Source organism: Tympanuchus pallidicinctus, unplaced genomic scaffold, assembly GCF_026119805.1.
Source record: "Tympanuchus pallidicinctus isolate F22 unplaced genomic scaffold, pur_lepc_1.0 scaffold14, whole genome shotgun sequence".
NCBI lineage: Eukaryota > Metazoa > Chordata > Aves > Galliformes > Phasianidae > Tympanuchus > Tympanuchus pallidicinctus.
Window position 1 is genome coordinate 5,372,391 of NW_026294659.1, and position 24,894 is coordinate 5,397,284.

The 24,894-nt window shown below is 36.1% G+C and overlaps 1 protein-coding gene across 1 annotated transcript in view; it reads left to right on the forward strand.

The window, feature by feature from the left end:
- IL1RAPL1 (interleukin 1 receptor accessory protein like 1) overlaps positions 1 to 24,894 on the forward strand; it is a 685,271-nt gene that overhangs the window by 74,000 nt on the left and 586,377 nt on the right. Inside the window, exon 2 of the mRNA XM_052674171.1 lies at positions 12,338 to 12,443. Within this exon, the coding sequence (XP_052530131.1) occupies positions 12,362 to 12,443 (82 nt within the window). The 5' untranslated portion in view covers positions 12,338 to 12,361. The remainder of the gene's footprint in view (positions 1 to 12,337; positions 12,444 to 24,894) is intronic.

Sequence of the window (24,894 nt, forward strand, 5' to 3'; positions counted from 1 at the left end):
TACCTGTAAAAGCTCCTGTGATTACCCCAGTGTTATAACCAATAAAGTAACTTTTGTACAATTTCTATTTCACTGCATGTGGAAGAAATTAATATTGCAAATGCATCCACTTTTGTTTCCTCTGTCTCATCCCACTTAGTGAGTTTTGAGGGAGGTGAATCTTTTTCTATCTCCTGAGTCACACCTCCCCTAGTCAGCAAGGGGTCACTACTGCGATGGAGTCATCCAAGACTCGGAGGAATAATACACATTAATTTATTGAGAGCTTTCTTAACAACTAACAGCAATTACTTAGAGGTAAACTTGGCTAACTGGCTAATTACGATTAATAGGCGTTACAGGTAAGACAGTTTTAGAAGGGCTACTACGAAGAGTAAAAGAATAAAAGAAGATAAAGATAAAAGATAGAAAACAGGGAAAAAGAGACAGATTTATAAACATAGCAAAGCAAAGCAGTTCACCACTCCTAGATCCGTGTTTTGGTATCAGGTGCGGATCTTTAGTAGAGATGGGTCATTGGAGGTTGTGTTGTTCAGTTGAAGATGACTAACAATGACCATACAAACTCTTATTTATAGTCCGAAGTGGTCGGTCAGCTCTTCTGGAGTGATAGATTCTGGCTTTGGGATCTCAGCAGGAACTCCTTTGTTCCTATCTTCCAGGCTTTCTAAATTTAAGCCATCAGGTAAGAGGAAGCAGAAAGATGCCAGCTTGTGTCCTGTCTTCACAGGATACAGTGGTATCACCTCCCAGTCCCTTGTACCAAGCTGGAGTTATTTGCTCACAGGCCAAGTTTTCAGCCAGTAAACACTTCTGAGCTTTCCTTTTCAAAGGCAAACCTCTCCAGAGAAGTGCTTTCAGATGTGAAATTGTCCACAAAGTGATGCTGATTGCCTCATGTTGATTTGGCACACTTCTTACCAGTCTCAGATACCCTCCGTGAACATGTGAACACAATAGCCATGAACAATCAAGAGATGAGCAGACAGGTGACTTGCTGCATATGAGTCATCTGCTGCTTATGCTGCTCCAACCAGACAGTAGTGCCTTGCCAGTTCATTGTCTGAGGCTGGGGTGGTTGCTATGATAGAGTGGGAGATCACACTCCTCCTGAGTGTGCATGGGAATGTACATGGACTATCAGTGTACTTACTTTCAGACTGTGCCTGCAAACATTTATTTTTCAAAGAGACAAAACATTAGCAGCAGTATTCTGATACAGATTTTCTGTACGTTATTCATCTGTCACAGTAGTAGTTACAGCATGGATTCATGGACAAATTCATTTATGTTCAGTTTTGAATTCTGTGGAAACGAGATGCATTTCTACTGAGCTTTTAAAGCTTCCTGAGGGCTTTCACAATAGGAGCTGATAAAGTTTTATGGAATGCTTTACTTTTATGTATAGTCAATATGATGAGAATCATTCTACCCTATACAACAGGATGCAAATTAACTGAATGGTTTTGAATGAGCCACCCATAAACACTTGCTGCATTTATTTTATATGATAACATCTTACTCAGTGCAAACTACTCCTTTGAAAGCACACAGTGTGTATATGTATTATGAAGTTAGAGCACGTGCTCAGTAAATGGGAATTTTATTTTCTAAATCTTCTTGGTTTGAAGAATTTGAACCCACTTCTCCCAAATCCCTTATCCAGTTATTTTGATTACTATGACCTCTATCATTTCTGGGTAAAACAAGGCTCTGTGCATCTCTGCATGCTAAATTTTGGGGCCTGGAAAAAGTAGCAACAGAAGACAAATTGTGGCTTCATATTTACAGTGCTTCTTCAGGAAAGGAAGAGTTCCAGGATTCCAGCCCCTTCTATATTATTTCTGTGCTACATCTCGTCTGTTTTAAGATCAAAAGCTTTGAATTAAGGGCTTGGAATCCCACATCTGATCCACCACAGCTGAGACCATTCTATTTCTCTGTCTCCTACAGATAAAAAATATTTTAAATCCCAACTTTGACGTGGTAGAGGCATTCCTGCTATGGTGCTCCTAAATCCAGAGGGAAGTGGAGATTTTTTGAAGAGAGTATTTTATTTTTAGTCATTATTGTGAAACCAAGATTTTAACGAATACAGTCATAAGCCATGAAAATTGCAAGAAGCATATGGAATGTACTGCAATTACTGTGTAATTAATACTCAGCCTGTGACCTAAATATCTGTGAATCTTTACATAATTTATGTTTTCCATTGTTATAATCTGAAATTAATGTTAGGCAGCTTTGGAATAACCATTGTTATCCATCAGGCTATTGCAGTTTTAAGGCTGAATATCATTTATTTCATGGCTAAACACTCATAATACATTATTAGTATGGGAAGCTCTGTCTCTTAAGAAACTGTCCTCTTTCTTTTAGCAACAAATGTATGAAAAGTTATTAATAAGCAGTACTGTTCATCAGCACTTAAAAGTTCTGATTGGATTAGGCCAGAAACGCCCCTTTTCTGACCTTGGATCTCACTATAGTTTTATAGTCATAAGTCTCCTGTCTTTGTGCTATTGGGTAGTCCTACTTGTCATGAAGTATTGTTATATAGGTATAACAAACATTAGTCATATCCAATTTTGAAGTTTTCCTTCTACAATTTTAATAAACTTCAGATGTATGTGTTTTCATAAAGATCATTAGTACTTCATTCCTTTAGAAACCAATTTAATGACAGTAATCCTTGTAGGTTTTTTTTTTCTTTTTTTCTTTTTTTTTTTTTTTTCTTTTTTAATAGCTATCCATCAGGTCCTGTATCTGAATGCTAAGGCAGATTTGCTTTTTTTATAAATATTTCTCTTCAGGTGTTTTCTGTTGTATGAATGGTACATGATTTTTTTCTGTCTTAATGAAGTAGTAGATTGCCTATGTAATCCTGTACAGAAATTGAATTTTTGCTACCCAAGTGCTTTTATATGAGATTCGCTTACCTAAACATAATTTTATAATGGATAAAGAAATTGGCAGTACTGTGAACTTCTAAAACTTTATATTACTTATTGTTCACACAAACTTAATTACAATCCTTATATTTTTAGGGAGAAACAGTTACTTTCTTCCCAGGCTGCTTATAGCGTTAAAATGCCATGACCGTTGAAGGAGAACTGGCTTCAACAAACGAAGAGAAGACTGAGGTACTGAATGAGTTCTTTGCCTCAGTCTTCACTGGCAGCCAGGATTCCTGTACTTCTCACATCCCTGAGCCCTGCATTGCTCAAACTCTAGGTGGGGAATGGGGTGGTAAATCCCCCCCCACTGTAAGGACAGAGCAGGTCCAAGACCAGCTCGTGAGACTGAATGTGTACAAGTCTATGGGGATGGATGGCGTGCATCCCAGGGTTCTGAAGGAGCTGGCTGAGGTGGTTGTCGAGCCGCTCTCCATCATATTTGAAAAGTTGTGGCTGTCAGGTGAGGTTCCCACATGACTGGAGGAAGGGTCATGTCACTCCCATTTACAAGAAAGGGAGCAAGGAGGACCCCGGGAACTACAGGGTGGTGAGTCTCACCTCTGTGCCTGGGAAGATCATGGAACAGATCCTCCTGGATGACATCCTTGATCACATGAGGAATGGGCTTGTGATCTGTGACAGCCAGCATGGCTTCACCAAAGGAAGGTCATGCTTGACCAATCTGGTGGCCTTTTATAATGGAGTGACATTGTGGCATTGGTGGACAAGGGAAAGGCGACTGATGTCATTTACCTGGACTTGAGCAAGGCCTTTGACATGGTCCCCCACCACATCCTTATCTCCAAATTGGAGGAATGTGGATTTGATGGGTGGATCACTCGATGGATAAGAAACTGGTAGAAAGGCCGCAGACAGAGGGTGGTCATCAATGGTTCTGTGTCCAGGTGGAAGCCAGTAACGAGCTGCGTCCCTCAAGGGTCTGTCTTGGACTGGTGCTCTTTCACACACACACATCTTTATCGATGACATCGATGAGGGAATCGAGTGCACTCTCAGCAAATTTGCTGACGACACCAAGCTAAGTGGTGCAGTCGACGCGGTTGAAGGAAGGGATGCCGTTCAGAGGGACCTCAAGAGGCTAGAAAGGTGGGCCCGGGTGAACCTGATGAGGTTCAACACGGCAAAGTGCAGAGTTTTGCACTTGGGCCGGAGGAATCCCAGGCATCCATACAGGCTGGAAGGAGCGGTCCTTGAGAGCAGCCCTGCAGAGAAGGACCTGGTGGTTTTGATAGATGAGAAACTTAACATGAGCCAGCAGTGTGCCCTTGCGGCTTGGAAGACAAATGGTATCCATCAAAAGAGGGGTGGCCAGCAGGGACAAGGAGGTGATTGTCCCCCTCTACTCTGCTCTTGTGAGGCCCCATCTGGAGTACTGTGTCCAGGTCTGGAGCCCCCAGTACAAAAAAGACAGAGCTGTTGGAGAGGGTCCAGAGGAGGGCCACAAAGATGATCAGGGGACTGGAGCATCACCCCTATGAGGACAGGCTGAGGGAGCTGGGCTTTTTCAGCCTGGAGAAAAGAAGGCTGTGGGGTGATCTCATTGCAGCCTTTCAGTACCTAAAGGGAGCCTACAGAGGGGAGGGGAATCAACTCTTTGAAAGGGTTGATAACTGCAGGACAGAAATGGTTTTAAGTTGAGGGAGGGGAGATTTAGCTTGGATGTTAGGGGGTTGGAGATTCATGATCCTTGAGGTCCCTTCCAACCCTGGCCATTTTGTGATTCTGTGACCATTGTCCTGCTGGAAGCAAGCAGGCCCTGGTGAATACAGTTATTCTGGGACTCCAGACCCTGTGGAGAGCAGGTGCCTTCCTGCAGCAAGGTCTGGCTGCCTTCTTCCATTGGAAGCCATGAGCTAGGGGCAGTCACAGCACAGCTTGTGCCTTTGCCCATATGACATGGAGCTCAGCTAAGGGATGAGGGATGCTTAAGAGGAAGCTGGTCAGGGCTGGGCGTGCTCAGGTGAGGTAGTGGATTACCAGAACTTGACTTGGAGAAGAATGAAGGATTTGGTAGTTGGCCTATGAAAGAGAAGGAATAAATGAAAATGCTTCCACCTTTTCACAGCCCTGAAGATACAAAGTGAGCTCAAATGTAAGAAACGTAATGTAAACTAGAGACCACTTTTCTAACTTCTAATGTGTCAATTGAGTAAGAATTAAATTGGAAACAGATTGTATTCCAAGGTCCAACATTACACTGCGTTAATAAGGTTATATAATAAGGATCAACTATGAGAAAAATGCAAGTATGTAGCCTGCTGTGTATAACATAAAAGAAAACTATTAATGTTAATGTTGTGTAAACCAGAAATCTTAGGTGATGGTGAAGAAGTTTTACTGTTTCAATTATTTGTACCCAGAAACTGTTGGCCAATGGTTCAGTGTCTGGATGGAAGACGAGTGATGAGTGGTGTCCCTCAGGGGTCAATACTGCGACCAGAGCTCTTTAATATCTTTAGCAATGACATTGAGAGTGAGATTGAGTACACCCTCTGCAAGTTGAGCTGTGTGATGTCATCAACATGCTTGAGAGAGTGGATACTACCTAGAGAGACCTAGACGGGCTCAAACACTGGGGTCAGTGAGACTTTGTGAGGTTCAACAAATCCAAGTGCAAGGTGTTGCATCTGGGTTGTTTCAACCCCTACTAACAGTACAAGCTGGGGTACGTAAGAATGGAGCACAGCCTTGACAAAAAGAACATGGGGGTGCGCACTGGTGGATGGCAAGTTGGACATAAATCAGCACTGTGCCCTTGCAGCCCAGAAAAATTATGTATGTATGCTGGATTGCATCAAAAGAAGCGTGGCCAGCAGATTGAGGGAGGTGATCCTGCCCATCCACTTTGCACTGGTGAGGCCTCACCTGGAGTAGTGCATCCAAATGTTGAGACTTGAGTACAGGAGAGACGTGAAACTGCTGGATCTCATCCAGAGGAGGGCCATAAAAATGATCCAAAGAATGGAACACCTACTCTATGAGGACAGTCTGAGAGAGCTGGAGCTGTTCAGCGTTTCAATATCTAAAGGGAGACTATAAGAAAGAAGGGAATGGACTCTTTATCAAGGTCTGTTGTGATAGGACAAGGGGAGGTGGTTTCAAACTAAAAGAAGGGAAATTTTGAGTGGATATAAGAAAAAAGTTTCTTAGAATAAGGTAGTGAAGCACTGGAAGAGGTCGCGCAGAGAAGTGGCGGATAGCACATCCTTGGAGACATACAAGGTCAGGCTCGGTGGGTCTGTGAACCACCTGATCTAGCTGTAGGTGTCCCTGTTCATTACAGGGGATTTGGACTCCATGTCCTTTGTAGGTCCCTTCCAATTCAAATGATACTATGATTTTATCATCCTGCACATAAATGTTCTGTCAGAATATGTACAGTGGAGTTTCTGTACTTACAATATAGAATCACCAAGGTTGGAAAAGACCTACAAGATCATCCAGTACAACCAACAGTCGCCAGTTGTTGAGGCAGAACGTCTCTGTCATTAATGAATTAGATGGGTGATATTATTTAGAAAATGTTTTAGAATTAAATTGTTCCCAAAAGTGTCATCGCCAATCAAAGTAAATAGAATATTCTGTTATAAAGTAGGCATCTACTTGTACTGAACTTTCTAATCTTTTAAACTTATGCTAATACATGTTTTTTTCTCATCTAAAATCTTCTTGGAATGAAAACAAGCTCTTGTTTATCCATTGTTCCTCTATCCCTGAGTGAATAACACATTAGCATGCTTTTCTGGCTTTCTTTTTCTTTTCCTGCCCCTATTGCACCAGTGGTGGCAGAATGAAATACTAGAGTCTTCTCACTCTCTCTCAGGTCACTCAGTTGTAAAAGGAGAAGTAGACATGGGGAGTTTGATTCAGTTCAGCTAAACACATTATTTGTGTAGGCTCTTCTATGTGGGAATTAGGGCCTTGCTACTTGTCTTGCTTTCAGATAAGATAGTGTGTTGCCCTTAGTTCTTCACTGATCTAGACTAGCAGAACTAAAGGATACTTCTGTCATGGTTGGGCAAGATGTTTAAAACACAGTGGCCAACTTTTGTCTCTAAGAGACAGATGTATCTCATAGCAGGAACACTTGCTATTCAAAGAACATAAATGTCTCAGGACACATCACAGCTGTGTAGGCAGAGATGCTTTTGACTGATAGAGCCAACCTTCGTGAGTTCTGTGGGACCGAAGAGGGTGCCCTGCTGACCTGTATCCTGCAAGGCAATGTGAGACCACCGGAAAGTTACTGTATTTTTTATTCCTCTCCTGCAGTTGTTCTTTCTCTTCTCATCAGTGGTTCCCCAACGTATGTGTCAGATAGTTTTCAGCTGTTTTAAGTTATGGAAATCAATTCAATTGTTTATTCAGTAGCGGATGCTCAAGTTTATGGTGTATGACATTTCAGTTATCTGCAATCTGCTACCATTTGTTCCTTTCTTAACAGACAAAGCAATATCCAGAAATCTTGACCACTATGTACCGCACAGAAGGTCACTTAATAACATCATTGGGAACACGTTAAACAACGCAAATTGCGTGCAAAGTATGTTTGCTGGTCCATTACCTTAAGTGCAAATGCTGCAATGACATTGTTTCACTCGAAAATGGAAAACAAATAGTAGGCCAGACAATTGTCTAGTTTTGAAAGTAGGTTTGTTCCTTATAAAATCCTTTAACTACTTTCTATTTTTAAAACAAAGCAGGTTTGTTTGTCTAAAATTTTGGGAATAGCAGATTATGTTTTCATGCATAGGAGAGTTACAGAATGAAGTTAATTCTAGTCAAATCATCATTTCTGCAGTATCTTGCATGTTGGACAGAGTCCGTATCATTAGCAAACTAATCTTATTAACTAATATAGCACTTTCATTGTCACATTCATGACAAATGAACCCTATAGTTCAATATTTGGGACAGGTATAGTGCCTGAAGTAAGAGGCCTTTTTCCCATGCTTACAATGAAAATACGTGTCAAAACATGTATGGCTGGACAGACCAGTGAGAAACAATTTCACAATTCTAGATAGTTTGATAAGTCTTCTCTAAAACCCATTGTTACAGAACAGTTGTGAAGTATTTTTCAGGGATCACGAGTCCTTTTTTCTTCTATGAAGGGGATAGGATGGAAGATAATGAAGCAGTTTGGAACATGTATAAAAGAATATCCTTCCAAGTTAAAAAGGCAGCGCAGGAAGAAAATGATTTTCAGATAATTAGCTGATGGACAGTAGCTAGCATTCATAGACTAAAGCTGAAAAACAAAACTGTAAATTTACAGTTAGAGACTGAGCCAGTAGAAAATTTCCTATATCAAGTAAGTATAATTTAGGTTTTGGGAAGGACCCAAAATGAACATAAGTAAAATTAGGAGAAGATATATATATATTTCCCCCCATTTTGTTTCCTTATCAGGAATTGCTTTACTGTGGTTAATTTAATTTCTGCTGAGCTGTTTTTGGGAGCACGTGTGTAAGGCTATGCATTCTCCTCACAGTGAGTATTTATGACAACTTAAGAAAAAAAATCATGCTTGGCATTACCCCAAGGAACGTTAGTGTTGAGACACAGCTGTATTTCTGTTTCTGACTCAACTGGAAACTGAGATACTCAGCAATACAGATGCTAGAGGCTTCCTATATCATTTTTGTTTTAAGCAATGACACTTTCTACCAAAAATAATTTTTAAAATGAATAACATGCCAAGTTAAAATTTGTTTGGAACACCTTTATTCACAAATATTCAACAGGATTTCATATTGTGCTTCATGCAAACAAATAACCCAGTGCTGCACTTCTGAAATGGTGAATACTACACAGAGCAATTGTATAAAGAAGTGCAAGGAAAAATCCCTCATTCTAAAATGCAGTGTTAGTCTACTATTCACCCAGAGTCAAGCAGTCTTATAACTAGAGAGTTTGTATGATATACTGGTGTTCATACTTGAGAACTTCAGAAGCAGCAATGAAGTTTGTAACTACCATATGTTGTCTTAATTTTCTGGAAGAATTAACCAAAAAAAAAAAGGTAAGAAAGCCTTTTGTATGTGCATGTATCATCTGTGTATCTGCCTACTGCTTCCAAAAACAGCAAACTTCTGCTATTTCCATTTTAAATCAGATATATATTTTTTTAATTAATAAATTCCTGCCTGTTTACTCGTAAACAACTAGTAAAAACTAATTGCTGAAAAAAGGCTGTTTCCAATGATTACGTATCACTTAAAGTTAGTGTTAAGAATTGGATTTCATAGAATTATGCCTTTTGTTTTTCAGTTTAAAACCTAGCAATGCATTACAGAATACAGTCCTCAGATGTGCTCATTACGGTAGCAAAAGAATTTTCAGTGCATTATAAGATCTCCCTTGGGATGTTTCTTTTTAATTTCCTTTGACTTGCTTATTTTATCTTTGCAAGCAGTTTCAACAAGGTGACATTTTCTAGACTAGTCAGTTGCTGAGGCATTCACCTGGAACAGGAGACAAGTGATGTTAAGCACCTGCTTTGAATCAGTCATGAGAATGATGTGAGCCAGATTCCACAGCTTCCTTAATGACGTTCAAAGGTATAAAGCACCAACTCCACTATAGCAATCCAGCAATCTTTAGCTTGCTTGTGTTTTTGATTTTTAAAATGAAGAAAAGGCCAGCCAATAAATTCTGCTGCAGGAAGGGTAGTGGAAACAGAAGGGTTGAAAGACCCTTGGGGAGAAGGGGATATGATCTGCTTTAGTGCTCGTAGTGCTCTGTGGAGGTAAAGGGTAGTGCTGGAAGCCATTTTCTTCCTTCACACCCTTTAGTGGAAACTACTTTCTGGTATCTCATAGACAACAGCAGATCTTACTTTCTGGGGATTTACTACAAGCAAAGTTGCCTGCAGCCTATCTTGCTTATGCCTTTAAGTTAGACCTTAATCTTTGAGAATAAATGTAAATGGGAATGGATTCTACAGTGGAACGATATTTTAAATGCAATTAATTTGTTATAAAGACAATTTTTTTTTTTTTTTTTTTTTTTAAGCAGACTTGTCAACATAAATGACTGAAATATAAATGGACCACAACAAGAATTTAGTTGAAAGAGCCATTTCTCATTGATATTCTTATATTACAAAGGCTTTCTTTGCTAGCTTCAAGTTTTATAGCTTTTGCTTCGTGCTTCTTTTACAAATATATGTATACAGAAATACAAACGTATATGTGTGTAGGTATGCTTATTTATGTTTATTTCAAAGCTATCAGCAATATATATATATTTTATGGTTGGTCAGTAAAAATGTTTTTGGATCTACTTTCCCAGTCAGAAGCTATTTACTGAATTTGTAAATGTATAATAAGCTACTGCTGTTCTTTAGACAGTATTTATTAGGCTCACACAGAGCAAGGTGCTGACTCTCACTAGTACCCTTGAGGCTGAAGATAACAGCTTCAGGATTTCCTGCGGTATCAGTTAGTGCAGAGAGAAATGGGATTTTGATTTTATAAATGCCTGAGTCAAGTCTGCAGTAAAATGTTGCATAACGCTTTGTGATATCTATTCATTGTTTCCTGGAAAATTAACCTTTGTTTCTGGCTTTCAAAATGCAAAGTTTCTATGTCATTTATTATGTCTGTGGTCACATTATTTATTTAAATAATCTTGACTAAAAATGTTCATATTGCTCCAAATTTAACTTGGAGAAATTCCATCTGTGACATTTAATTCCTTTGCTGATAGGCAATTTATTGTCTAACTTTTCTAAGGTATATGAATATAGATAAATTTTAGTCCTTAACCTGCAGTGCCAAAGTGCTAGTGTTAGTTCACAGCCAGTGAATGAGCAAATATATTACTATTACTTTTTATCTCTTTGTTTATAAATAACATTATCAAAAATTAGGTATCAAAATCTGCTGTTTTCAAACTGTTTTCTCACTCATCTTTGATAAAGCCATGATAATGAATGCATTAGGTTTGCACTTCTCAAATAGCTTGAAATCTAACACTTCTGAAGATAGATTCTTTAGGAGTCATCATTGTTTAAGTAATTCTTCCCATAATGTGTTCTTCAACGCCTCCACTATTTTTTATTTCCAACCTGTTCTCTTCTAAAATAAAGCTATTTTAAGATACTGCTTTCAGAAACGTCTTAGGTACTCAGTAACATGACTGCCAACGAAAGTGCAAAAGATGCATGATCTCATTTTAAATCAATCCTTGAACTGTGTGGTTCCTTTTGAGAATGTTTTCAAATGCTGTACAGCACTGTGATCAGCAGAGGTCAATATCAAAACTATGTTGGTTTCATCTGAGTCTTTCTTAGAAATTTCAAGAACCATTGATCACAGCCTTTTCTTTTGTTATATAAGACTTTACATAAAATACATGCTATCATGAGTATAGATACACTATACCTTCTAGACGAATTAGCCAGAAAGCTTAGCTCCCTTCACAAATTAAAATATTAAAATGTAGGTTGTTAGTCCTAGCAGCTGTTTCAGAACAAAGCTGGAAGAATATTATGACTAGATTACATCACTACATTCTCTGAATTAACAAAATGTGTGCTCTCCATTTTCACCTGCTGCTCATACTATTTACTCCTGAGAATGTGAGCAGTAGAAGTAGAAACGTTTATGTGCTGAGGACATGGTCTAGAGTGATCACAAGTATGGGTTGACAGTTGGATTAAGTGATCTTAGAGGTATTTGTGATTCTAGGAGTAGAAATGGAAATCTTTGTTTACATCTGAAGAGGTGAAGGCTGAACCACAACCTGATTCTTCTCTCCCATCCTAATAATGTTCTTGTTAGCTGCAGTGAATGTGTTTAATCTTGCATATATGCTTTCAGTTCATATAAAAGGAACTTAGAAGAGTCTCTGGTGGGCTATTATGGTTCCCTGTTCCTAAGACGATGACCAAATTTGTTTGTAATTAATGGCTCTTTTCATTGTGAATTTTGTGCTCAGTCTGTAGAATGAATAAATGGAAGGAAACCAGTGCAGAAGGGTATTATTTTCTTTCTTTCCTTCTTTTCAGAAGCTTAGTGAAAACACCATTTTTCATATAACAAATTCATCAAAAGTGTTTCAGGAGATCTGTTAGAAGGTTTTAACAGGGACATGGTGAATTTTCAGTGTATCTACAAAATTAGAACTACAGCTCTAGATTTAAATGCAGTGTGTGTACGTGTTTTCCTTTAGGTGATTTCAGTTTACATATCCTTTTCAGTAAAAAGGAATCATTTTGGTGCATTAAGTTGCTAAAAGAGAACTGTATTTAACGTTTCTTCAAAGCCAGTATTATGATTAATTACTACACAGTTGTTTAAATACCAACATAAAGCTAATGTTTTCTTTTTTTTTCCTTTATGGTACTCTAGGGAGCAGCTGTGGAAAGAGAGAAGATGAAAGTTCCTATTCCAAACTTGATTCTCTTGTATGCTACTCTAACTCAGAGCTTGAAGGTTGTGACCAAAAGAGGATCAGGTAAGTAAATCTTTCTCTGCTCTTACAATATGTTTTGAAAGAAGAAATCCTTAAAATTTATAAATATACTTTATGATGTTGTTATAGTTGTTTGAAGAATAATTAGAAGGAATTAGAATTCTGCAGCAAACCAATTTAGTAACTTCTGTATTATTTTAGACTCTATTCTATGGTGTGAACTTGATGGAAAATCAAAATAACAGTTCATCTGCTAAAGGAGAATATCTTTTTTTTTTCCTCCAATGTATCCCCAGAATTGTTTAGCTTACTTAAAGACTTGATAGCAGTCACTGAGCTACTGTACTTCAATGTGAACAGTTTATCTGTTTGACTATCTTCTTTATGGTGAGGAATCTCTTGGATTTGCATGTAGCTTTGGCTTAGACCGTTTTTTATAATAATAATAAAAAAAGATCAGGCACATTAAATTTAATAAATTTAATAACGATGAAAAGTGAATAAGAAAATGCATTTTTGAAGGGACTATCGCATATGTTGTGAAAGATTTGTGCAGCAAGGAAAATATAGATGGCTTTTCAGGAATCCAGCAGAGGGTGATATATTTGCCCATCATCTTTCATGTGTTACTGTTTGTATGTTTAAAAGAAAAAAAAAAAGAACTTTGATACTGAGACAATGGTTGTGTTTTTTCATCCCGAGATTCTAACTTCCCCTTCTATTCCTTTTCATTGGATAATGGGAAAATTGCAGGATAATATTTCTGCAAACTCTTACATTGATCTGCGGGTGTAAGGAAACTAAATCCTTGATGGAGGATTTGATCCTGTGTTGATAGGATTAATTATTTTTGTTGTAACTAGTTAATTTCTTTTGTCATTTGATTGCTCTGGGTGGCTTTTGTTGTACTGTTCTAGAAGTCTGGACTTGATTTGTTTATTTATTTATTTTCTTTTCGTTTTATCTGTTTCCAGCTGGAATTGGCTGCTAGCAATGCTTGTAGTAGTAAAGAGATGCTTAGGGAGATCTTTGCACATTTTGGGCAACAGTTTAAATAACATTTGTATTTTTAATAGATCCTACTCGGAACATATGAAACTAGTTCTGTCTTCAACGTTTTAATGACCGTGGGAAAGAAAATAAGGAGTATTACTCTAATATCTTAAAATATTTCTCAGTCAGGACTTGAGACTGTGATATATTTAAGCTCAGGAAAACTGGATTCTGTTCACTATGTGCAGAACAAAGGAGTTGGTGATGAGATGATGTATTTGCAACATGACGTCTGCCTAGACAGAAATCATTTGAACTTGTCTGGGTGAGGTTGTTCTTTTTGATCACAGTTGAGCGTTTGTGAGCTTTTAGTTGAGGTCCCTTAATCCAAATGTAGTATAAACAGTATCAATCCTCTTGAAGTAATTTTTACTGTGACAAACATTTTAAAAGGAAACAAAAAAGCAGCCAGTTATAAAATACTTCCCACTTCAATGTGACAATAATAAGAAGTCAAGTTTTCTTTGCCTTTTACTTCATTGTTCATGCTTGTATCATCTTTCTGAGATTAACCAATTGAAGGAAAAGTGTTAAATATTCATGTTAATTTCTGTTTGGGAAAGTTATGTAATTGATGTCCAGGCAAAGAAAAAAAAGGCTTTTTCAGCTGTACTGAATATTTTCTCATCCTGTGCAGCAAAAAAGGAAAAGCTTTAATGGAAGTCTTTAAATCTTACTACAACATGGGTCTTTTTTTATCGTTTTGCATGAAATCTGCTTTTATAGTATTTAGTTTATCAGCTACATTGCAGAGAAGACTGTTTTGTCATAGTGTATGGTGCAAAAGAAGAAGCCAAGTTCTACTGAAATTTCAGCTTTTACTGTCTTTCTTCATGCCATTTAGTGACTTCACATGTGGTGAACTTCTATAAAAGTAGGTGGAATGTAATGAGTAGATGATAATGCTTAGCTTAATTTTTCTTTTTTCTTTTTTTAAATTTTTTTCCTTGGCTGATTTGGGAGGAATATTTTTCAATCCTGAATTGTTTCTATGAAGAAAATGTGGTTTTTTGTTTTGTTTTGTTTTGTTTTTTTTGTTTTTTGTTTTTTAAAGGAAGTTTTAGAAAATAAGATTGATTTATGTATACAGTGAAAATATTTCTTCTTCTTCCTGAAGCTAATCAATTTGTAGTTATAAGCAAGTTATCTATAGTTATAGATATATGTAAGGAAAAAGAAGTGTAATTTTATATGAGCATGTTAATCAGAGGCAGCAAATGGTGAGGTTTGTATATGTTCAGTTGTGTGCATTGCATTCTGACACCTGGGTCAAAAGTTTGGCTGTGGCTTACTTTGTATTCATTACTGTGTCTCTAGGAATCTCATTGTATATGCCTGAAGTGTGATTTTATTTCAGAGTTGAATGCAACTGTCCTTCTCCTATTTCTTTCATAAAGATTGAATATCAGAGCAACATAGAAAACTGTATTATACAACTACTTTAATATAGGCAATTTTTGAATGAAAACAAGAAAACAGAACTGAACCTTTCATTTGGAATTTATTGTGTCTCAATTTTGGAAGTGTAATGAATCAAGACTAAATTAAAATTGAAGCGTGTTGTAAATGTTATTTTTAATTGAAGAAGTAGAAGCATCAAAATAAAATCTTTTACATGCCTTTTTAGAAGAATGTTTTTTTCATAGTAACTGAATATTTGCTCTTAATGGTGTCCTGCCAACCTCTTCTACCCTTTTCTATGATAGTATATTTTCATATTGATGTAAATATCTCCATATTAGTAGCATATATATATTTTTTTTAAAGATACATTGCTTTTTGCTGTTATGAATCAAAGCAATTTATTAGGAGTTAAGGAGTTGTTGCATTAATATTCTCAGCTAATTTTAAATTAGCTGGCTCATAGCTGTGTGACGTACTTGTGTAACACTTCAACTTTGTATTTGATTTTGCTTCTATCAAGTATTTTAAAAAATTCCAGAAAATACATTTCTGTAAGGCAGTGAATGATTTCAAATGGCTCTAACATAAAAAGGATTTATTTTTACATCTTGAGTACTTAGTAACTGTGCTATTACATAAAAATGTCTGTGCAAGCAGTTTGAGAAACAATTTCATTAATATGTAAAAATTATGCAATGAACATATTCCTGTATATCCAAGTGTGCCAGTAAATAAGATTTAAACCCCTAAACTTTTCCTGTCAATTTTATTTGAATGCACAACTCCTGTAAGTTTCAATGCCTTGTCAGACAAGGAAGAGAAGACCCTTCGTCTTAAGCTTTGCCATTCCAAACACTAGGCTAAATAAAATACTAGAACATACCATTCCATCTTGTGTTTTTTTTTTTTTTTTTTTAATTATGATTATTATTTTTTACCAAGGTTACTGAACAGAGAGGATTTTTTTGGTGTTAAATAATCTTCAAACTGGATGGGAGGAGTGGGGGAAAAAGTTTTTTTTTTTTTTTTAATGCATAAGATACTGTAACTTCATTGTATAATTAGACAATTAGAGTATTGACATTTTAGACACTAATAATAATTTGATGTCATCTTGTATCAAAAGAAGTTGAGAATTCTTATTTTCTGTGTTCCACTGTTTTTCTACTGATTGCATCGTGTGGAGTTCTTGAAGGAGCTATCTTCTGTGCTCACCTGTGTGAAAGAAAATCTTCTCTTTGTAATATTTATTCTGTGAAAGAAATCAAATTTAACTGAGCGGACAATCTCTTGCATGATGGCTTATCAGGAGATGTACAAGGTCCTTCACATCATTGTTGTGAGATTAAAGTCTGCAAATGTATTATTCATGTAGGAAAAAATGATTATCTTTCTAATGTATAGTATCTTTTTGTCTGAGTTACAAGTAATGAGTATGGGTGGTTGTAGTCATGCTTATATAGAGCATTATGAACTTCATGAAAATGAGAAGTCAAATTTTGACATTGCAGCCCCTGTTGATGTTTCTCAATTTTAGTTTGCCTTGTAGGAGCCATTTTTACTAGATAATTTTAAATAGATAAATGCAATTCAAGGTGCATTTTTGTTCTAGAACTAGTGAAATTCCAAGGAACAGAATGGAAATATATATTGAAAAAAATCAAGTAATTATTTTGCTTGTCTGATTTTGTACACTTTAACAACCTATAGTAGACATTTTACTAAATTATGGCCCTCTGAATTTTTACAAATGATTTCTTATTTACATCTATTTTAGACCATAATATTAGTTATATTGTGAATATCTCTGTACAAATGAGGCACTTGCTTTCTTTCTCTAAAACATTTCCTTTAGTTGGAACAGAATAAATGATTTTAGCATTGTTGTCCTTAGCATCAAGAAAGCCAAGATTTTTTTTTACCTTGTGACAAATGCCATAATGTGTATTCAACAACTTATAATAAGTAATATATGAATGGATAAAATAAAAATTCTTCACCTTAGCTATATATAATGAATTTATCTATGACATGCAATACAGCTTTGAGAATGCTCTAAAAGGAAAAATATGTGTTACATTTCTACCTAGCAACTGAATTGTCTCCATTATACAATAAAGCTGGTTATAACAATAAAAAAAAAAAAATCTATAATCTAGGTTATCTGGCTTTTCTTTTTCTTGAGAAATTGTATGCAGTCAAATACTGAGCCAGAACAGGAATCTGATACCCATTATTTGAGTATCTGTATATCTTATGTATTTTTTTTTTATGAGACTTGGTAACCCAACTGCGTATTACTATATAACTGCCACTCTATTCTTCTGAGCATCTTTCCATCAGTGGTGTCATTCTCTTTTTCATTCTGGCTGTGTTTTGTTTGCATAAGCATTTTCTTTTGTCAAAAGGAAATTAGTTGATGAATGTCATATTGGATCTGATATTCACTGAACAGTAATCAGATGGTTCAAAAATTAAATGAGGAGGCATCTTCCTTGCTTTTTTTTCTGTACAATTTATAGACTCATGCATGGTACTCCCAGCACACTGAAGTTGGAGCAAAACATTCAGAATGATTAAAGGACAAGTTTCTTGTGAAGCACAGGAGTTTTTGTCAATTAATATTAATGGTCTCTAGCTGTTGTTTACTCTGTTACAGAATGTTAGTTTTCCATTATTAGTTGATGGGTCTTGTGGCCTTTTGTGTGGTCACACAGAAGCTAAGTCTGTGTGCTAAGATTAACTTCTATGAGTGAAGTGTTTTCTGCAGTTGAGCAATTCATACTACTATTACTGCTATGAAAATTCTTTTTTCTCTGTTTAGTGACAAAAAGCAGAGAGACAGTATGTTTAAGTCTTAAGCAAAGATGAATGTACCTGCTTGGATTTAGGGGATAGAGGAGGGCAATCTTATTTGTGCCATTACCTTGTGAGGAAGTGAATGCTATTTTATCTGAGGACTGTTTCAAAATACTTGCTTTGAATTGGTATCGTAATGCGCAACCTCACTTATTCTATATGTGAAACTGAATGGAGGAAACAGTGAACCACTTTTCTTTTTGAGGCAGATGGGAGAGAAAGATGAAGGAGCACCTTATATAGGCAGCAGAAGTATCTCCCTTCCCATTCTTCAGCCAAAATGGGCAATGCTGTTTACTCCAGGTTTGATATGATCCTTGCTGAGAAAATGTCCGTGCTTTTTGTCCTCTGTGCATCAGTGGGGAAAGAAGTTGTTAATGATTAACGTATATAGTAATATTAGTGTATAGCTCTAAACTTATCTCTGTGTTTATGCCAACTATATAAGTGCATTTTCTTTAAAGGAATGTTTCTTTTGCTACAGAATGCTGCATGTGTCGTAGTTTTTCATGATTTTCAACATATATATTTCAAAACTGAGGAATAATCTTGTTGGAAAAACCAGTGGTTTTGTTAGTGAGCTTGAACAAATGTTTGCCATGGAGCAGTCCGGCTCTACTAGACTTCATCCAAATGTTCTGTGAAAAGGACACTGCCAGTATGTCAAGATGAGCAGCAATGATGCAGTTTGTTGACCGAAGGGGAGTTGGGAGCTGTATTATTAAGGAACAAGCCAACATCATTCTGAGCCACTAGAGGATCTAGATGATAAGAAATGACTACATCACCTGCACAGACCCTTTGTGACGCATTTATTATTTTGGAGACTGAATACTGTAACTGTTACTTGTCCTTTTAGCATTTATGAACAGGATGGCTGACATTTTAAGAATAGTTATATGACCTTTTATTGTTGCTGGGATCCATACTGGTACTTTCCAGAGTCCTGAGAGATGGTGAATAGTATAATGGTATGTGAAAAGACTGTGTAGAATCAAATGGTCAGTGTTTTATAGTGTGCCATGGATATTTAGAAATGAATAATAATAGTAAAGGAGACAAAAACTGAAGCCAAGAGGACAGCAATAGATATTCTTACATAGTTTGTTCACTGAGTTTTAGTAGCTATTTAGAATGACTCTTCTTCCATGGTTCCTGTTGACTGTAGGTAATTGTTAGCAGTAGTTTTGCAGATTGGCAGCTGTTGGCAAGTGGCCTAGAAGATGTAAAAGAACAAGTGACCTTTGATCAGAAGATTTATTTATTTGAAGATTACGCTGTCACTATTTTGCAGAATAATGACTGTGGAGAATAAGGAGATTGAACACCCAACTAATTTCAGGAAACTGTCAGGTGTACAGATGCAAAGCAGCCAATTGTGTTGAAGCAATCTGCAATCTGCAAATTCATGTGGAGTTGCTCACTTCCACAGATGACTTTTTCATCCTTGGCAAAAAGGACTGATTTTTCCAGTCTTTTGAATCAATTTCAATTCTATTTGAAATAATTCCAACTGATAATTCCAATTTTAATTATACGGTCACTTGGATTGGAAGGGACTTAAGATCATCTAGTCCAACCCTGCTGATGCAAGCAATGTCAGTTGGAGCAGCTTGCTCAGCACTGTGTCCAGTTAAGTTACTTCAAGACTGTTTTTTAAGCACTTTCTTTTCTAAGGGAGTTGAGGTGAGCCTTTTGGAGACTATATCTACGTGTCCTGCAGTGCAGTCCATGGCCCTCAATTTACCAACTCAATCTGGCATAAGTTTTATCTTTTGTAGTGATTTGCCTTATCTGTTTTCCAGTGGAAATCGCGTGTTAAGGATGATACTTCTGAGTTGTTCTAATGTAGAGTTGGAAAGGATATACCTAGAGTTCTTGTCATGTTTTAAAATTTGACTTACCTGACAGCAGTGCTAGTTAAGATTGCTTGGTTACCTGTTCAGGTTCATTTATTTTCCCAATCAGATTAATTCTTAAAAATTAAAAATACTCATATTCTGTTTAAACTTAAGCCAATAAACAAGTCATGTTAAGCTACATGGAATAATGGGTGTCTATATTTGCATGATTTACTGTTGTCCTGTAACTTCATTTTTAACTATATTTAACTCTTGATGATATAAGAAACTGTATTTCCTTGTGGGAACAATTTCTACTGTTTAGCATGCTATCTTCGTGCATCTTTATGTTTTCACTATATGTTCACTATGATCAATTCTTCAGTTCTGTTTGTGGTATTATGTAGAATAAAGACAATGACTTGGATATTAGAAATGAAATATTAGATCTTAGCATCAACAGCTTGCAGGAAAAATAGCAACATTCTTTGGTTGTCCAGATCAGGAGACTGCAGCCTGAAGGAAAGCTGTAATTTTTTTAAGGTACGGGGTTGGCTTGTCTGAAGGCAAATCTTCACCCAGATGTCCATGACTATGATTCAGAGTGAATGCTGAAGGCAAAACAAAGAGATAGGCAAGGAAGAATGCAAATTCTACCTAGCTACCTGTTTATCTACATATGTTTCTGTGCTATGAAGAAAGGCTTATTTTTTTTCTAGGGATCTCTTGTCTGTTCTGCTTTCTGTCTGTTGCCCCTTGTTCTGTTGCTGAAATCTCTGGGCACTTTGTAGTCAAATGGCCTGAGCCATATTTGATAAGGAGTCCAACTGCTTTTTCTGGGAGTGAATTTTGGAAGGGGCCTTCTGGTATTCCATACTGTCTGTTATTGTATTGTCATTCCACTGACTAAATAAGACCACTCTGTGCACTTTTCAACAGTTGCATTTTTGCATTTTGGTTTTATTTTTGCACTGTGGATTTATTTTTGCCCTTGGCAGTCTACTATATATATACTTCACATTTTTTATAATCAAACTTCAAGCATTCAATTTCTAGGAAATTGAGTAAGGATCAGTAACATTTCTGAGACAATTATTCAGCAGAAAAATGTTTGTGTTATTTATTTTACAAATATGCATGCATTCATTTTATATTTTACTACTAGCTGTGGAGTTAGCAGAATGAGACTGTTGAAGACTGTTGAAGAATGAGACTGATGAAGTTGTAAGAAATTTACAACAAAGACTACAAGTCTTGGAAGAAATTGTGGCAAATCTTGTTTGTCAAAAATACTTTTTTTTTTTTTTTTTCTTCCCTGGGAAAAGTAGCTGTCTTGGAGAGAAAAAGAGAAAAGGAGCAAACTGTGAAACAACTAAGCCAAAATATTGCCCATAACTTAATGCATTCAAACATAGAACATTAAACTTAAATGAATTAAGTTTCTTGACAGACTTGCAGTGAGATTTTTTTCTGTGCCATCATTTAACACCTTAATCTACTGTCTTTACTTCTGAGCACCTCAAGTTCATGTAAGCACTCTTTTCCAGCTCTTGTATAGTTCCCAAATGCTTAGTCACAGATCAAAATATGAATGTAACAAAAACTTGTAAGAGCCTATGGAGAAAAAAGGCTATTTTATGTGTAAACTACTTTACAAACGTGGACCTCATCTGCAGTCTAGAGAGTCTTAACAGATGAGTTCTATGAGTTCTATGCACTTAAATTAACACACTGCTTAGAATTACTTAGACTTTTGCTGGGTAGATTAATTATCAGAATTCAGATTTGATGAGGCTGGAACAGAAGTTTAGAGAATAGTAATACTAATAGTCCATTAGTATGTTGCTGTATTGGGCACTGAAGTGCAACATCACACAGAACAGTTGTCGTAAGGTGATTGATCACCTGAGGTGAGCAATGAGTCAGTCATGGGAGCACAGGTGAAGTCAATTCACCTGTGCTGCTGGAAGGGGTGGAGCCTGGCTCCATCTCTCCTAGACCCATTTATGAGCTGACTACCAGTAGGGAAGGATCTCTTCTGGAGATCCACTCTGCTGGAGTTTCATAAGTGACCCCAGGATATGGGTAAGCATCCTATCTTCTTGTTTTGTTGTAATAACTACATAGCCGAGCTCTTTGGTATCTATAACATCTGTATGTTCGTTGATTGTACAGAGCTCAAAAGAGCTCTAAGGAAAATAGTCTCTTTTGGTTATTGGGAATGATAGCATAGAATGGCTGATATTTTTTTTATATATCATAGCAATATTTTTCTGTTATTTGATTATATGCGTTCCATAAAAGCATTTGAAAATTATTTATCTGTGAACAGTAGAAGGGAGAGATCTGAGATAGCAAAAAGCAGGTTTTCTCTTTCTCAGATTTGTAAAGAAAGCTGATTCATGACAAACACTGCTAACTGTTAGTAAATTTTATTGATTACCTTGAAAGAGCCACAGTTGTTTCTGTTACTGATTATTACTTTTTTGTACTTTTGAATTAAATTATCAGATGTCTGTGCAATAGGATAAACTGTATGAGGTGATTTAACAGACATTAGTTTTTTTTTATTATTATTTTTTTATTTTTTTATTACGGTGTCATTTAGCAACCTATAGATATTTCAGTGTAAGAGTTTGCTACGACAGCACATCAACATGCAAAAGGTCAGCGCTTCCCCTCCACTGCAGACAAACAAACAAAAAAAGACATAAGCTGCTATGAGAAGAAGGCAATTTCCAGATGGTAGAGCAGTGACTGAATTCCAGTGTGATTGCACTCCTCCAGTGCCTAGAGAAGTTGTAAGGTCTCCTTCAGAGTAAGATTCAGCTAAAAAGCAACTATCCTTGCTGTCATCTAACTAATGTCATGCCATCTGAAATGCAGGACAAAATTGAAGTAATTGAAACTTTAGTCTTATTTAACAAGCTCACTCTCTGTGTTGTATCATTTTGCCAGTATTAAGTAATATTTGTGTAATGTACCTGCATTTCAAAGTAGGTCATGCAATTTTCATAGGCATAGGAGGAGAGTGTTTTGTGTATATTCAGTACTGAAGAAAGTTATGCTAAAATACTTCCTAGTTGATACCAACTCTAGAGTAGGTGCTGCACCTAGGTTTTCTGATACTTAATACATTAAAAACCACTGTTTCTTTCTGGGGTAATAATTCTATTTCCAACTCTTCTTGAACAATACCATTCTTTAGAGATCTTTTCTTACTGTTAATATATTGTATGTTTAAAATACCTAAAACTTCACGTTCTGATAAGCCTAGGCATGAGATTCAAAGAAAATACTGAAGCCGTGTATCAAGTCTCTGGAGTTAATAAATTAGGGGAAAGGTTTCATTTCTTATTTCTGTTTTTGCTCTTTCACTAAAAGCTAGCTGAAATAAAGAAGTGCTTTTCATTGTACTCCAAGACTTTTTCCAATCTCATTCTTCCATATAGAAACACAAGGTTAAAGATGCAATAAGGTTGCCCATCACTGCGCAGCAAATTGTTATATGTCCTGGTGCTGAAAAACTTGAGCAAGGGCTTGAAAGCTGGTTTTCCAGATATTGGCAATTGTGATCAATAGAGGGAGGCAGCTGTCTCACACACATAATTTCCTGCATGACTCTAGGCAATGCAGCAACTGTTCCTCTATCTAAACATTATTGGAGGTTTTGTGCTTAAGTGCTGAATCCAGTAGAGCAGAATGGTAATTTTATTTAAAATGAAAATCAGGTTAAGCTAATTTCTGATACATAGTTGCAAGTATTAGTAATATATAGCAACTCCTGTTGTGCCAGATAGTTTTGAAAGGATCCAATTCTCTATTTTCTTGCTTGTGATTTGTTAATCTCAAAAAGTTTTAAAATCTATTTCTTTTTCTGCTTGTAATAAATTCCAAGTAATTAATTTAATTTTTGCTTTACTGAGTTGATATCATTAATAGTTTCATTGAAAATTGCTCTTTATTTTCTGTCCCATTTACTAGATCTTAATTTTTAGGCCGAATTTAGTATGAAGCCTGTGAATCTTTCTCTTACAGTAAAGGTCAGGCATCAACTTCTATCTCATGCTGGAGAACAGATGAGTACGCTGTGTATGCTTCCTTCACAGTCCTTCATTGCTGTGGTGAATTCTCAACAATAAGTTGTGTTTGGGTGTCATTTCTGTTTATTTTATCAGAGGAAAGGTGAATATGTTGTTGTTGTGTTGTTTTTTTTTCCTATCTTGAAGACCTATTTATTTCTTACTAGACTTTATATTTGTTGACTATTTTGGAGTCAATACATTTTGAGGGAAGTTAAATCTGATGAATGATTAGCTTTTTGAATTAGAGAAACATTAACTTTTTAAAATGAACTATTAAAGTTGTCCTTGTATGTGAAAAAAATTGTAAGTTAATTTCCATTTCAGTAAGTTAAGCTGAAGAAAGTGCTGAATCTATCACAAATTATTTAACTAGCTTTTTTTTTTTTTTTTAGTTTTATAACTTCTACTTAAAACAGTAGAATGACAAGGTCTTCCTAATCTGGCTTTTTTTTTTTTTTTTTTTTTTAAAATGCATTGTAGCTTAGTGATGTTTAGTTTCTCTTCAGGGTACTTTTTCAATTGAGAATACAAAGAACAGTCCTATCTTTCCTATTGGTAAGTTGTTCATACTGTATGGTTTTCAGTCCTGAACCTGAAGTTGTCAATAGGAAAAAAGCATGTAACAACAAGATTAAGGTTGGAAAAATAAGTCAATCAAACAGAAAGTATTCTGAGAAACAGTTCAGGAAGTACTGTCGTTTTAATTTTGCAGTCATTGCTCCTTCATGTTATTGATTTGCTTTTTGATTGTTTTGCTTTGGATTTTTGTTGCATTCTTATGTTGCTTTTTTTTTTTTTCCTACAGATTATCAATTACCATTTTTCTCACATCTGTCATCTAGCTTTTTATTTCAGTGGTACAGACTCATTTGATTATCATTAACCCTTTTTTTCTGATATCTTATTTTCAGCAAGAAATCTGATTTCTCTGTAAACGTTTGGTAATGCTTTCAGTGTAATTTAATTTAGTAAAAATATTTATTGCTAATTACTTACCTTAAGCAAGATGTCCATATTTTGACTGTCAGAATTTTTTGTTTAGAATACATTGAAAACTACACTGATACTTTTTTTTTTTTTTTTTTTTGCATTCAGTGCATTTCTATTTCCAACATTCAGTCAAAGCTGAATGTTTCTTGCAACATCTTTCAGTATGTGGAAAGACTGCAATTGTAATTATGAATATGTTTGCATAAGAAGAAATAGAAAAGAAAAATACAATAAGGTTCTTGTCTGTGGAAAAGTTTACAA